The following is a 14,783-nucleotide window of genomic DNA, read 5'->3' on the forward strand; positions in this document are numbered from 1 at the left end:
AAAAATAACGTTTACCATGTAAAACGCTTATAAAATAACTGGGGTAGAAAAGAGGGTAGAAAAGAGGGTATATCTAACCTTCTACCCTAAACATTATTTTTATTGACTTTTTACAATTTGAACTTTGTTCGCGTAGATATGAATTCTGAAAGAAGTATGAGGGTCTTGTATGACTTTGTACTTCTCCCATAGTTCATGTCTGTCAAACTTACCTGCCATGGACTCTTTCATAAGTTCCATGAAATCGTCTTCGGACAATCCAGGGAAAAGTATGATATCAGTAAGTATTCTCTTTACATCCTTACTTAAACTCTTTGCTGTCTGTACACAAATGACAACTGAGATGTTAAAGTGTCTGAGCTTCTTAAGAATTCGACACATATCTTGTTCTCTGTTCTTTAACAAAGGATGAGAAGCAAAGTCATCTAAAATAAGAAGACATCTATGAGGGTAAGTCTTCCAATCGTAAGATTGCAATTTCTTCGAAATGTATTCTATCTCTTTCTGTTTGTTTCTGAAGTGTTTCTTCTCTAATATTCTCTGCATTTCCTCATTTGGGTCTTTAAACTTCGAATTTATATACTCATTTATAGCATTGTACTTCAAAACTCTTCTTTGGTACTTCTTTATCCAATCTAACAACTCAGAGTCTTTTATACATACTAACTTAGACTTCTTTATAATATCTTTGAACGAATTGACGGTTTGGTCAAATTGACCAGAAGTACTACAAATGACTACTAACTCATAGAATGGGTTCTTCTCATCTAGTTCTTGTTGTTGTGCAGCCATTTTAAGATAAGTGAAAGTCTTACCCGACCCAGGTGGTGCAATTAGACCTGTTATACCATTCTGAGCAAATAAGAACTTGTCATGTATAGGTTTTATCTGAGCATTTTCTAACTTCCTCTTGTTCTTCTTCAAAACATTCTCAAATTTCTTGTCAATGTCAGCAAACTTTTTTTCTAACATATTTTTAGAAAAATTAAAATTTTTATCTTTTAGAAAATGTCTAGCGATTTCGCTATCTATATTCGAGACAAGCTTTTTGACTCAAAACTCTGTCGACCATAAAATCTTACATAGTGTAAACAAGAAAGGTGAATTTGTTCTAAAGTTCTGTTTCTGGGAATATGACAAGAACCATAAAACATTACAGAGAGTCTTTAAAATTTGTCAATGACAGACTTGTTGACAGAGATGACGCCGATTGGAAAGATGAAGTCCAACAAAAGTTCTTAGAATGCAAAGAAGGCACATGCGCTGTTCTTGAAGATGAAATAGAAAACAGAATAGAAGAGCTATTAAAGGACAAAGAACTTTTACATAAATATGGTTCGAGAAATTTGACATAACTCCACCAGAGAAGAAGAAGAAGAGAGAAAAGAAAGAAAAGAAAGTAGAAGAAGAGAAGAAAGAACCTGAACCAGAGAAAAAGAAATTTGACATGTAAAAATAAAATTTTATTTTTAGAACATTTCTGGGTCAATGTCAATGTTCTCTTCCTCTTTAGGAGCAAACACTGGCTTAGACTCTAAAATCTTTTTACCCAATTTACCTTGAACTTCAACTATCTTAGACTCATAATATTCATAGTCGTCTGCTTTCTTTGGTTCATAAGGTATAACAAGTTTGTATGCTTTGCCTTCTTTAAGGTTTGAGAACCTTCTGTCAAAATTTTCTTTGACTGCTAACAAACCTTCTATGTCTAAGTCTTCAAATTTCGCACCATTTTTAGTCACAATAGCAAACTTAACTGGTTCGATGTTCCAAACTTTGTCAAATGAAGACTTTTCAAAATGGTAGAAGTAAACATTCAAATAAGCGAATGGGTCTAGTTCTTCTTTGACTTCTGTCATGTACTTATTTACTGAAATATATTTCGTCATCTTTTCTATCGGATAAAAAAATATTTTTTTAAAATTTACTCAGAAAAATTTTTCTTTGTATATACGCCGTTCTGAACATCTAAAAGATTTTTGACATTTGCCAAGAATGTTCGTTTAGAAGCTGTCATATAACCATATTCTTGACAATATTGTTTATACGAATCGTACAATGACCTTTCATCTAAACACTCAAAGTCAGTTTCATCTATGAACAGTTCATATACACTCTTGTTTGCTTCTAACAATGTTTGTCTCTCTTCGGTATGTGGAATTTGTCTTGGATTGAACTTAGAAATATCTAATGTCATAAAGTATGAGAACAAGTGGTTGTAAAAGTCAGATGTCAAAGTTTCTGCTAAGTCGTCAAAATATTCTGTATCTTGCATATGAGAATCTGACGTTCTGACAACTACATATCTTCTGTCAGAACTTTCTAACTTCATCGGAACAGCATTGTTTGAAACCATAATGAAGTTTGCAACATTTTCACAAACTCTTTGGTCTTTATATTTTCTTTCAACAACTCCAACTTTGTCTGTTATAAGACTCTTCAAAGCATCTGAGTTCAAAACTTTTGTTGTATCTATACTTTGAAGTTCGTTACATACTATAAGTTTCATATTCTCTATTGAAGAGTTAAATTTACCGCAGATGTTTTCTAAGTTTGTCATATTCGGATTCGAATAGCCCTCTAACAGTTTGCACAAAATATCTGTAAAGAAAGTATTCTTACCTGTTCCTTGTTTTCCAATTATAATGAGAGCAGTTTCATTTTTAGCACTTGGATGTTGTAAGATGTTTGCAAACCAACATAAGATATACTCATAGACTCTTTCGTTTCCATTGCATATAATTTCTTTGACATGGTCTAACCAAGCTTCTATAATATTTTCTTTCCATTCTACTTGTTCGTATTTATATCCAGTGAAGATAGAATAGAAGTTTGGAGAAGGTGTATAGAACTTTATACCACGAACTGAAAAATCTTCTAACTTTGACAATAAGATATCCCAAGCATCTAACATCTTCATGCCAACTTGTACGACTTTTATTTTCTTAAGTTTCTGTCTACATTCTTGTTCTGAAACTATTGTTGCTCTTGGTTTGTTAAAGACAACATCCCATTCTTTCATAACATAACATTCTGGGGCAGAGTCGACATAAATGACTAAACGTTTCAAATTCTCGACTGCTTTGTTATAGTCTCTAAATGGACACATATTTCTGAACGCTTGGAAGTCATAAAAATCTGAAACGTCTATTCTGTACATTTTTATAAAAATAAAAAAAATATTTTTTTTATTCTTGACTTTGTTGTTGCATTTGTTCCATTTGTTGCATTTGTTGTTCTTGAGCTATTTGTTGTTGAAGTTGTTCTTGTAATACAATACTTTCACCAGTTGCATCTTCCAATTCGAAACTTTCTGCCGTCATTGACAAATACATAGGACATAAAAGTTTTACAGGAACAAAGTTTGCGTCAACTAAGTTAAGTTTATTTGCTAAAGTGTTTGAGTTCACTAAAGCTGAAAATCTGCATTCGAATGAACAATAGGCAAACCAGCAGAGAAAGTGTTGTTTATACGCATGAGTATCTTTTGGTCATAGTAGTTTCTGTCGACATTCGAATAACACTTTGAACCTAAGTTTGAAACAATATATAAAATAGGTGTACTTAAAGTCAATGGAACAGACATTCCTTGTATGACACCTTTTCCTGTTATAGGAAACTGTTGGTAGTAAAAACCAGATATAAGTTTTGTATTATAGCTCATATCGTTTATAGTAAACTCAGTCGGACATCCAAACATAATGAAACCTGCTCTAGTTGCAGCACATGTTACATCCGTCCTTAAAGTATTAAATAAGTCAACAAAACCTGTTGGTGGTATATCTGAGTAAGTATCTTCAAAGAGTATTTTTTACCATTCACAACAATAAAGTCTTCTGGTGTCAAAAGAGCAAAACAGGCTTTAGTCGTCATTGTGTTTAAGTTAGTTTACAATATCGTCCTTGAGGACTTTGTAAGTTTGTTGTTATAGAATTATATGACTCTGGGTTTTTAGTCGTAATAGTATAAACCATTATGTCTTCTGCCATTTACTTAGCAACTAAATTTTAATGAAATGTTGTGGTCGTCAAATATTTTTATGACGTCTGGGAAACTATATTTTAAGTTCAACGTTTCACCTCCTTTCATAACGTATATCTTGTCAATGACATTATATGAAACACCACAGCAAGCAATGTCGGGTTCTATTTCTTTGATGTTTATATCGTCTGCCTCTGTCAAAAGTTTCAATAGTTCTTTCAAAACTTCATGAGGTGCGATGACATATGAGTTCACTTTTACAGGGTTGTGTTCGACCAAGTTTAACATTATACCTAAAGCTTGACAAATCTTCTCCTGAGTTTGAAGTTTGTCTTTCAGTTGTTGGTAGTCGTTTCGAATATCTGCAACAGAACTTAAGTCTCTGCTAACTTCAGGGTATGTTGGTTGTTCTTTTACAGGAACAATTGTTATACCATCTTGGTCTTCGTATGGTTTCCCCACTTCAACATCTCTTTCTTTGACATTGACAACAACACTTTGACTGTTTGTTTGAGTTGGTGAATTTAACTTCACATCTGCCACCGCCATTAAACCTTTTGAAACACTTACGCTTCTATTTTTCGGAAATGACATTTTACTTAGAATAAAAAGATGGACGTATTTGAGTATCTCTTCGAATTGAAGCAAAACAAGGTTTACACACACAAACAATACAAATACATTGACAGAATAGTTCTTTACACAAACAATGGAAAATGTTATAGAATAGCAGTCTTTGCTGAACCAAAATATTTTCATAAAGCAAAGAAAGTTGGTATAACCGAAATGGTGAAAGTTCTTGAAGCAGACAAAAATATAACAACAAAACTGACCGATATTTCTAAAGGTAAGTTTATAATACAATATTATATCAAAACTGGCGTACTGTCAATATTTGACGGAGAGAAGTCAGTTCAAGAACAACTTACTGACCTGCTGCCAAAATCTGCTCGATGGAAGCTGTCGTTATGCCAATCTGAGGAGCCCCAGCAGGTTTCATCGAACGAATCTTCAAAAGAGCATCTTCCGTGAAAAGTGCTATTGGTTTTGTAAACTTCTTTGCTTTCAATTCATTTGGACCGTCTCTGTCACCAGTATATTGTATTTGAACTGTACCAACAGTTGAAATACCACCCATAAAGTCTTCTGAGTCAGCAAATGGAATGCCAAGCCAAAAGTTTGAACGGTCTCCATTTGTATATTGAGTTTTTGAGCTCCTGTATGGTCCATACTTTCACATATGGCATAATAGAACTTTGCATTTCAGGGTTAATGGTTGTTGTGAAGTTGTTGTTAAAGTTCATAGCATCTAATGTCAAGTTGTATGACCTCATATCCTCAACTGTAGAATATTCTTCTCTTGGATAATATTTGCCATCTATGTTTATATGGTATTTAATACCAGGGTTGTAGAAGCAAGAATAGTCATTTATAGTTCGTCTGAACAGTACAAACATAGTATCTGCATGTTTCATTGCAGTTGTTAAGCAATATCTGTTCTTGCACCTGGGTCAGCACTTTGGTTTCCAACTTCACCTGCAAAGTCTTTGACAGATATTTGGTGTATAGGGAACATAAGTGGAACTGCAATATATTTGGCAGCTAAAGCATTTGAAATATCTGGGTCCAACATATAGACTGCAAGTCTGCTTTCTATTCTCTTGCATTCAAATTTTTCGCATGTGAACTTAACTGGGTCCCAAGCAGTTCCAGCAGCATTGAAATAGTAGTTTACTTCAGTGTTGAGGTTTGAGAAACCAAAGTCTAAGTCAACTTTGTCTTTGCAAAATTCGGCGAATGACGTTTGATTTGCTCCCTTTACGTCTGTAAGAGTGAATGGGTCTTGTGTTGGTGCAATGACTAAGTTATTTTTGCTTGGAGTAAGTTCGATAGAAATTTTTCCTGCCCAGTTTGGCAAGTATCTTAAAAACCTGAAGATGAGGAAAGATGACAAAGGAACTCTAAGTTTCAATTTTACTTTGGTTACTGCTGCTGCAGTTTGTCCAGAAAGGTTAACATAAACTCCTGGAACGTTAGGGTCAAGTCTTCTTATTTTCTCAATAGTTGCATACTGGTCTGTTTGTTCTCTAGCTTGTGGTTGTACTGAGTTTCTCAAAGCGAACCATTCATAGTTTGCCCATGTTACTGTTTGAACTAAGTCAGAGTTAGAATATATCTTATATCCCATGAAAACTTCTGGAGCATATTGGTATCCGACATAGAAAATTCCATTGCAACCTTTCTTGTCAGACAACTTGGCAGAAGGTTTTATTTCAATGTCTTGTTCCACGTATAAGAAAGAGTTGTCAATAGAAATTATATGAAACCTGTCGCAAGCAATATCTACTGTTGTTGAAGAACCTTCTCCAAACTCACCTACGTTTCCATAAGAAACAGCAGTTGTATATTCGTAAGTTCCAGGAACTATTTCTGACCTTCTAATGGCATTGTCGCATTCGTTATACCATTCGGAAACATTTCCATTCATAGCATCCAAAACTGTTGGCGTTATATTCTGAGCGGCGTACATTTCATATGAGTAAAAATATAGAATAGTTGGATTTATATGTCATAATAGAACCCACGTGACCAAGCTTTACTTTCTTCCTGACTGAGTTTTTAACTCTTCTTTTTCCTTCATTGCCCTCTGCTTGAAGTTGTTGCATCTTTGCATTATGTTCATCTAGTATGTTGCAAATTTCCCATGTCCTTTTTGCCTTTTGGCTCTGGTCGCCCATCTCAGGTAACCTATATCCTAGAAAGAGTTTGTCATAGTCTGTATTTGAGTCTTCGCGTATTGTTTGCATGACTCTTTCCTGAGTTTCCGGTTCAAGCTCTTCAAACAGTGCCTGTCCATATGGAATATGCTCGTTTCCAAATATATGTTTTTGTAGCCATTCTGGTTTTCTTTCCATGTTACCAACTATATCTTTTGTGAATGGGAAAGCTTTACCCAATCTTTCAGTCTTGCGTCGTTTATTTCTGTAGTTGGTTTTATTTTGTCAAGGAACATGTTTTTCAATACTAACATTTCATTTGGTACTGTCCATTTGAGTTTTCTTAAATATTCATCCCTTCTCGGTTCATTGTCTGCAAAGTAAGTTTTTATGACATTTTGTAAACTTTCGTTTGCAAGGTCATGTACAATAGGTTCTCTTCCTTCTCTCTCCCTAACTTTCTTTCTAAACTCTTCACCAAATATACCATCTCTATGGTTCTGTGTAGTTCTTTGAGATAAATGTTCTAGAACGTCAGGTGTTATATTTCCATCAGCCATGTTCATTTCATACTGGTCCAAAATATCTGCATGTTTCATATCTTTCAATGGCATTAAAGCCGCGCTGAAAATACCAGCTATATCTGGTTCACCATTCTTCCATTGCGTCTACAACTTCTTGGAATTGTGGTTGTAAGTTTATGAACCACCTATCCGGGTTAGCTTTATGACCCCATCTCATTGTAGTTCCATCGTCTGCAGAAACAAAAGTAGGTTTGTTTCCATCTTGGTTAGGTTCTGAATGAACTTTAAACAATGTTTCATTTCTATATGTTTTCTTGAAATTTAACCTTTTATCTTCACCGAGTTCATCCGAAGATTGAACGTTAAATGCTCGTAAGTAAAAAGGGTTGTTGTATTTGTGTACATTTTTTTTCAGTTCTTCCATTCTATGCTGAATATTTTCATCTGGTGTTGGAGTCTTTTGTATGTCGGCAAACATTTTTCGATATTCTTCTACTATGTCAGCCGAATCTTTCTTAGACTCTTGGAAAGATTCCATATTCACCTCATGCTCTTGTTGAGGGTCAAGATTTTTCGGCTGTTCCAAATCTTCATCTAGTTCTGTGAAGTTAGTTTCCAAAGGAGTGACTTGTTCGTTTCCTTCAGGCTCTTCTAGCTGTTGTTGCTGAACTATTTCTTCCATGTCTGGTTGTATCTGAACTTTCTTCCTGTGGAGTTTCTTGTACCTCATCTGCTGGCATTTCATATATTCCGAGACCGTTTTTAACAAGTTCCCTATCTAAGTCATCCGGACTCATAAACTTTCTTCTTTCGTTCCGTCTCTATTTTTTACGCGTTTCATGACGAGTTGAATTGTCATTTAGCTCTGACATCAAATATCTCGGAGTAAATTCAGTCATGTCATTTGGATGATATGCTATTAAATCATATCCCTTAGCGAGCTTGTATTTTCCAGGTTTGAAATTATATCCCATTTGGTGCTGAGCCATAAAGCTAAATAGGTTCGGGTCAGTATTTCCATCCTTGAACTTTCTAATAGCTTCTTTATATCTGTCACTAAAGTCAATAGTATCTGGGTAACCATACTCTTCTTAAGCATTTTTAAGAATTCTTGGTTTCCTTGTTCTCTACTTCTTTTATGTCCTTGCTCTGTTTGTGGTTGTTTGTTGTTGTGCAGGGTTTTGAACTGTTGGTTGGTTGTTGTTGTGCTGGTTTTGAACTGTTGGTTGTTGTGTTGGTTGTTGTGTTGGTTGTTGTGTTGGTTTTGGTGGCATGCCTGTGTCTGTGTCCATGTGACGATGTAAATGTTTAGGTAGTCCTGGTGCAGGTGCTTCTCTTGGAGGGTTTGGTGGTATATAATTCAAGTTCCACCAGCTGGCACATATGTTCCATCTGCAGCGTAATGTCCTACCTGACTTTTCGTTCTTAAGAAAGCATTTACTAGGTCTGTTTTGGTCTGTTGTAACTCTTTTTCTTGACTTTTCACAACAGTTGCTCTAACGGCGTCATAGGCACTTTGAACTGCCTGTCTCGTTGCTGCATCTGTTATTTTCGTCATATTTTGTGCTACTTCTTTTAACTCTTTGTCGAAACCTTCAGACTTCAGTTTCTTTCCAGATGAGAAGTCGTTCACTTGTTTCACCTTACTATGAAGAGCTTCGAAGCGTTCTTAAAGTCAGCATTTGTTAAAGCTTCATTTGAACTGTCTTCATCCGCTTGTATTTTGTCCTTATTGACCCTATAAGTTGGGCTGCTTTAGCGTTGGCTTGGGCATCTAACCAGTCATTGTTAGCTTTTATATATTCTGCGCTTTTCATTGCCTTTTGCATAGCCGCGTCGTTATTTTTACTTTCTTGTGCTAAGTTTTCATACTGTACGGTTTGGTTTTGCAACTGTAAAAGTTTTTCTGCCTTTACATTTGCTTCAACTTCTTTTTTATACTCATCGCTATCCATATATGTCTTCAGGGCTTTTTGTTTTATCTCTTCATCTTTCAGTACTTTATATTGAGTAGTATGGTTTTCAAATTTATGACATCTTGTTCCATTTTTGCTACTTCTGCTGCTTTTTCTGACACTTTTTTCGCATATTCCCTCTGTACTTAGTTCTTTCAGTTGTTCTTCTTTCTTCTTTTTCTCTACGTTTAACTCATTGAGTTTCTTTGTGTGTCTGTCATATTCTAGTTTCTTTTCGTTTTCACTTATTTGCTTCTGTATGTCTATGTTTGACTTTTTGACATCTGTTATTTGATTTTTGAGTGAACTCAAATTCATTTGACTTTGAGGGTTATAGCTGTTCCGTCTGCAGCTCCACCATAGCCTGCCATTTTCGCTAAAAGTGCCGCTCTTAAACCTCCACTCTGTGCACCAATGACTCGGTTTAAAAGCATAGGATTGCTTGACATTTGTTGCAACATAGTGGGGTCATTCACATTTGTTGTTGCAACTGTTGTTGTGGTGTCAGTTTTACTATTGGATGTTTCAATGCTCTCTTCCTCTTACGTATATTCTTACGTAGCTTACGTGGCATTTTAAGTGAAGTTAAAAAGCGGTTTTGACAGATGTTTATATGACACTTTTTGTTCAGCACAAAAAACTACTCGGTCAAAGTGTTGTCAGTTTTGTAAAACGGTCCTATCTCATTCTATAAGGGGAAGGCTTCTCAAAGTATACTTCCTTGGAACGCCTGTAACTTTTCCTGTAGCGACGATAGACCCTTACTTGTCCGGACAAAGTTATACTATTTTGAGTGCTCTACAAAAAAGTCAACGCGACGACTCTCAAAAACCGTTGTGTAAAAAGTTTTACCGTTGGACAAAAAAGTATATATAGAAAACAAAAAACGTTTATAGTTCATTCAATATTTGAGATGGAACGGTTTTCCAACGGTAACTATTAAATAAAATAAAAAAATAGAGGGGGTTACCGTTGACGAAAACGGTTTATTTTAAACTTTTCTATGAGTAGTCCAAAAAAAAACAGTTTATTTTTGTCTAATGGCATTCGCTAGCGTGTTCGCTCCAAATTCACCTGAAGAAATTGCTTGCAAACTTTCAGCACCCACAGGTTTAGAGCCTCAACATCAAACTGCAGCATCTACACATTCTCCAAGCAGAACAGACAATTCGCTCAATCCAAAGCCACTTTCACTACCAAAAACAATACCAAACGAGCTCCGTATTACAAAGAACCACAGCAACGCTGAACTACGCAAAATACTACTCAGATTGTCTGAAGAATACTTCAATTCAAAGCCAGAAGAAAGAGTTCCTGCAACTTTTAACAAAGAATATTGTGAACAACTCAACAAAGTTCTTGCAGACTTTACCAAACTACAAAAAGAAACACCTGACCCATTCGAATTAGGTGACACAATTGTCAACTATTTTCCAACAATAACAAAGATAATGGTTGACAGAACTATATGTCAGCTTATTGAAAGTCTTCCACCCAAAGCTGCAAAACAAGTCGAACAGTTTTGGGTCGAATTCAAATTAAAGAGTTACGGATATCAGGATGACGAAGAAGAACGTGAGTACGGACAAGAAACAGCAAAATGGCAATGTCTTAGCTCACTCAACCCCAAGTTCAAACCATTATTTTACTCAGACAACAACACAATTCAAGTACGCAAAATTGCTATTCATTTCGTTAACCAAGCAGAAGACATTGAAGAAGGAGACTCTATCTCAGTTTATGTTTGCTACTGCAAGTTTTTCAAGGACGAATTTGGAGGACCAATTCTCATGCATGTCTTCAAGCCACGTCAGCAACTCTACGTTGAAACTGAAATAACACTCATGCATGGAATGTATCTCAAGTTTGAAAGCCAATTGGAAAACACATACAACATTTGGCTTTCATACATTCAGTTCGATACACCAGATGACTTTGATGTTGAAGAAGAAGACTCTACTCAAGAAGATGAACCACAAGACTCAATCCAAGAAGAGTCCTCCGAATTCACACCAGAAGACTAACAATTTTCCGAATAAAAACCTCATTTTTTACTAAACATCTTCGGGGCTAGAAGGGGCGCAGCCCCTGGAAGCCCCACTACCTTTTTTTTTTTTTTTTTTTTTTTTTTTTTTTTTTTAAACCCATTACTGAAATAAAAATTTTTTCATCTGTTGATGAATTTAATGACTATTATGCTAATAATAAAAAATTATTTGAAGAATTGACAACATGTAAATTGAATAAAATGTTTAAAGTTGATGGATTCAAAATTTCAAAAATAAAAGGAGTGGTTAGTTTGAAATCTATTCCTCAATCAAGAATCACCTCATTAATGAAAATTGATGATTTAACAAAAAGAATAGAAATTATTGAAGAGCGAATAAATCAAATTATTGATTTCATAAATCATGACTCGTTGAGCCCGGGTCCTTAAAGTCCAAGGTACAAAGTGCCCAGGACTTAAAGTCCATCACTGAGTTCAAGGTTATATTCATCAATTATTTCATTATTAAATGCAACTTCTACTAGTTTATTTATTTTTTCAATACGATCATTTGAAAGTCTATCGTTTAATTTTTTCTGAAGTTTTTCATTTTCTAGTTCTGAAACTTTATTTGGATGATATTTAAACCCGTTAAATTCTTTTTCCTCAGTTTTGATCATTAATTTACAAAGAACTTTTGTGGTTAGAATTCGTTTAAACTATTTATCATTAATATTTGTTATAAATTCAATATCTGGAATTAATTCCCAAATTTTTGCATTTTCAATTAATTTATTATCAAATGCAAAAGCAATAGGTTTAATATTAAACTTACCTTTATAATATAAACATCTACTTGTTTAACATTTTCAAGAATTGGTGAAAGAACATCCATTAATTGATTGACAGTTACGAATCTTGATCCACTCATTTTCTTACGAAATAAAAAAATAAATTATTCAAAAAATGTAAGACATGAATTTTCAAAGTTTATTTTTTATTCATGAAAATAATTATTTCTAATTTCTTTTACTCTCTCGTACATACTAGATTTAAAGAATTCAGAACTTTTACCATAATCTCCTAAATGTTTTCTTATCCCTAACGTGTGCCAGTTATTATATGAAACTGAATAAACTTTATCTTTATCTTTACACCTTTCATCACTTCCAATATATTTATATTTCAATTTTGATTTAGCATTTTCATATTCATTAACGTTTAATAATTCACAGTCTTCCTTTTTAAATAAATGTTTTATGTATTCAGGATTTAATACTCTACGTTTATATGCTCCTAACTTAGTTCTAAAGGTTTTTCTACAAAATTTAGGAATTCCATCCTCTTTAATGTCATCAATGATTTCCATTTCATTATTTTCAATTTCTTCTTCCCGTTTATGAGGTCTTTGATTATGACTCCATTGATTCCATGAAATTAAATATTCTTTATCATTATATTTATACCTCATTAGCTTATTTTGGCTTTCATATTCATTTAATAATTCACAATCTTCATTTTTAAATTGAAGTTTAACCCATTCAGGATTTAAATGATGTTTAATTAATCGCGGAATATCTGACATCATCTATATATAGCTTCTTTTATAAAAGATAAAAAAATAAATTATTTTAAAATTAATGTTAATTTTTTAATGATTTATAAATAAATATATTTTAATGCATCGTCTATAAAAAAAAAAAAAAAAAAAAAAAGGTAGTGGGGCTTCCAGGGGCTGCGCCCCTTCTAGCCCCGAAGATGTTTAGTAAAAAATGAGGTTTTTATTCGGAAAATTGTTAGTCTTCTGGTGTGAATTCGGAGGACTCTTCTTGGATTGAGTCTTGTGGTTCATCTTCTTGAGTAGAGTCTTCTTCTTCAACATCAAAGTCATCTGGTGTATCGAACTGAATGTATGAAAGCCAAATGTTGTATGTGTTTTCCAATTGGCTTTCAAACTTGAGATACATTCCATGCATGAGTGTTATTTCAGTTTCAACGTAGAGTTGCTGACGTGGCTTGAAGACATGCATGAGAATTGGTCCTCCAAATTCGTCCTTGAAAAACTTGCAGTAGCAAACATAAACTGAGATAGAGTCTCCTTCTTCAATGTCTTCTGCTTGGTTAACGAAATGAATAGCAATTTTGCGTACTTGAATTGTGTTGTTGTCTGAGTAAAATAATGGTTTGAACTTGGGGTTGAGTGAGCTAAGACATTGCCATTTTGCTGTTTCTTGTCCGTACTCACGTTCTTCTTCGTCATCCTGATATCCGTAACTCTTTAATTTGAATTCGACCCAAAACTGTTCGACTTGTTTTGCAGCTTTGGGTGGAAGACTTTCAATAAGCTGACATATAGTTCTGTCAACCATTATCTTTGTTATTGTTGGAAAATAGTTGACAATTGTGTCACCTAATTCGAATGGGTCAGGTGTTTCTTTTTGTAGTTTGGTAAAGTCTGCAAGAACTTTGTTGAGTTGTTCACAATATTCTTTGTTAAAAGTTGCAGGAACTCTTTCTTCTGGCTTTGAATTGAAGTATTCTTCAGACAATCTGAGTAGTATTTTGCGTAGTTCAGCGTTGCTGTGGTTCTTTGTAATACGGAGCTCGTTTGGTATTGTTTTTGGTAGTGAAAGTGGCTTTGGATTGAGCGAATTGTCTGTTCTGCTTGGAGAATGTGTAGATGCTGCAGTTTGATGTTGAGGCTCTAAACCTGTGGGTGCTGAAAGTTTGCAAGCAATTTCTTCAGGTGAATTTGGAGCGAACACGCTAGCGAATGCCATTAGACAAAAATAAACTGTTTTTTTTTTTGGACTACTCATAGAAAAGTTTAAAATAAACCGTTTTCGTCAACGGTAACCCCCTCTATTTTTTTATTTTATTTAATAGTTACCGTTGGAAAACCGTTCCATCTCAAATATTGAATGAACTATAAACGTTTTTTGTTTTCTATATATACTTTTTTGTCCAACGGTAAAACTTTTTACACAACGGTTTTTGAGAGTCGTCGCTGTTGACTTTTTTGTAGAACACTCAAAATAGTATAACTTTGTCCGGACAAGTAAGGGTCTATCGTCGCTACAGGAAAAGTTACAGGCGTTCCAAGGAAGTATACTTTGAGAAGCCTTTTCCCTTATAGAATGAGATAGGACCGTTATTTTACAAAACTGACAACACTTTGACCGAGTAGTTTTTGTGCTGAACAAAAAGTGTCATATAAACATCTGTCGAAAACCGCTTTTTTAACTTCACTTAAAATGCCACGTAAGCTACGTAAGAATATACGTAAGAGGAAGAGAGCATTGAAACATCCAATAGTAAAACTGACACCACAACAACAGTTGCAACAACAAATGCTGAATGACCCCACTATGTTGCAACAAATGTCAAGCAATCCTATGCTTTTAAACCGAGTCATTGGTGCACAGAGTGGAGGTTTAAGAGCGGCACTTTTAGCGAAAATGGCAGGCTATGGTGGAGCTGCAGACGGAACAGCTTATAACCCTCAAAGTCAAATGAATTTGAGTTCACTCAAAAATCAAATAACAGATGTCAAAAAGTCAAACATAGACATACAGAAGCAAATAAGTGAAAACGAAAAGAAACTAGAATATGACAGACA

At 34.5% G+C, this 14,783-nt stretch overlaps 9 protein-coding genes and 2 pseudogenes across 11 annotated transcripts, besides 2 other annotated features; 2 read left to right on the plus strand and 9 right to left on the minus strand.

Annotated features, from left to right (window-relative positions):
- Window positions 1–11,312: part of a mobile genetic element that runs on past the window's edge.
- Window positions 100–546, minus strand: TVAGG3_0474090 (protein of unknown function, DUF4106 family; the record flags this gene model as incomplete). The annotated part of the gene is made up of 1 exon (XM_051235633.1): window positions 100–546. One exon carries the CDS (start codon window positions 544–546, stop codon window positions 100–102), a length of 447 nt encoding a protein of 148 aa, XP_051093457.1.
- On the minus strand, window positions 668–972 carry TVAGG3_0474100 (P-loop containing nucleoside triphosphate hydrolases family; the record flags this gene model as incomplete). The annotated part of the gene is made up of 1 exon (XM_051235634.1): window positions 668–972. A coding segment is annotated over one exon (305 nt), but the record flags the coding sequence as incomplete, so codon positions are not given.
- TVAGG3_0474110 lies at window positions 1,213–1,453 on the plus strand (annotated as a pseudogene). The gene has a single exon. A coding segment is annotated over exon 1 (241 nt).
- On the minus strand, window positions 1,470–1,889 carry TVAGG3_0474120 (protein of unknown function, DUF4108 family; the record flags this gene model as incomplete). The annotated part of the gene is made up of 1 exon (XM_051235635.1): window positions 1,470–1,889. The coding sequence occupies one exon, from the start codon at window positions 1,887–1,889 to the stop codon at window positions 1,470–1,472; it is 420 nt and encodes a 139-aa protein (XP_051093459.1).
- TVAGG3_0474130 (uncharacterized protein) lies at window positions 1,925–2,560 on the minus strand (the record flags this gene model as incomplete). The annotated part of the gene is made up of 1 exon (XM_051235636.1): window positions 1,925–2,560. One exon carries the CDS (start codon window positions 2,558–2,560, stop codon window positions 1,925–1,927), a length of 636 nt encoding a protein of 211 aa, XP_051093460.1.
- Window positions 2,578–3,160, minus strand: TVAGG3_0474140 (uncharacterized protein; the record flags this gene model as incomplete). The annotated part of the gene is made up of 1 exon (XM_051235637.1): window positions 2,578–3,160. A coding segment is annotated over one exon (583 nt), but the record flags the coding sequence as incomplete, so codon positions are not given.
- TVAGG3_0474150 (protein of unknown function, DUF4106 family) lies at window positions 3,994–4,530 on the minus strand (the record flags this gene model as incomplete). The annotated part of the gene is made up of 1 exon (XM_051235638.1): window positions 3,994–4,530. One exon carries the CDS (start codon window positions 4,528–4,530, stop codon window positions 3,994–3,996), a length of 537 nt encoding a protein of 178 aa, XP_051093462.1.
- On the minus strand, window positions 5,717–6,511 carry TVAGG3_0474160 (uncharacterized protein; the record flags this gene model as incomplete). The annotated part of the gene is made up of 1 exon (XM_051235639.1): window positions 5,717–6,511. A coding segment is annotated over one exon (795 nt), but the record flags the coding sequence as incomplete, so codon positions are not given.
- TVAGG3_0474170 lies at window positions 6,544–8,211 on the minus strand (annotated as a pseudogene). The gene has a single exon. A coding segment is annotated over exon 1 (1,668 nt).
- Window positions 10,449–11,201, plus strand: TVAGG3_0474180 (uncharacterized protein; the record flags this gene model as incomplete). Its single annotated transcript, XM_001294434.2, has 1 exon — window positions 10,449–11,201. One exon carries the CDS (start codon window positions 10,449–10,451, stop codon window positions 11,199–11,201), a length of 753 nt encoding a protein of 250 aa, XP_001294435.2.
- A 1,544-nt stretch (window positions 11,313–12,856) lies between the features above and the next one.
- Window positions 12,857–14,783: part of a mobile genetic element that runs on past the window's edge.
- On the minus strand, window positions 12,961–13,650 carry TVAGG3_0474200 (uncharacterized protein; the record flags this gene model as incomplete). Its single annotated transcript, XM_001282949.2, has 1 exon — window positions 12,961–13,650. A coding segment is annotated over one exon (690 nt), but the record flags the coding sequence as incomplete, so codon positions are not given.

This window comes from Trichomonas vaginalis, chromosome II (genome assembly GCF_026262505.1).
Source record: "Trichomonas vaginalis G3 chromosome II, whole genome shotgun sequence".
Classification (NCBI taxonomy): Eukaryota; Parabasalia; order Trichomonadida; family Trichomonadidae; genus Trichomonas; species Trichomonas vaginalis.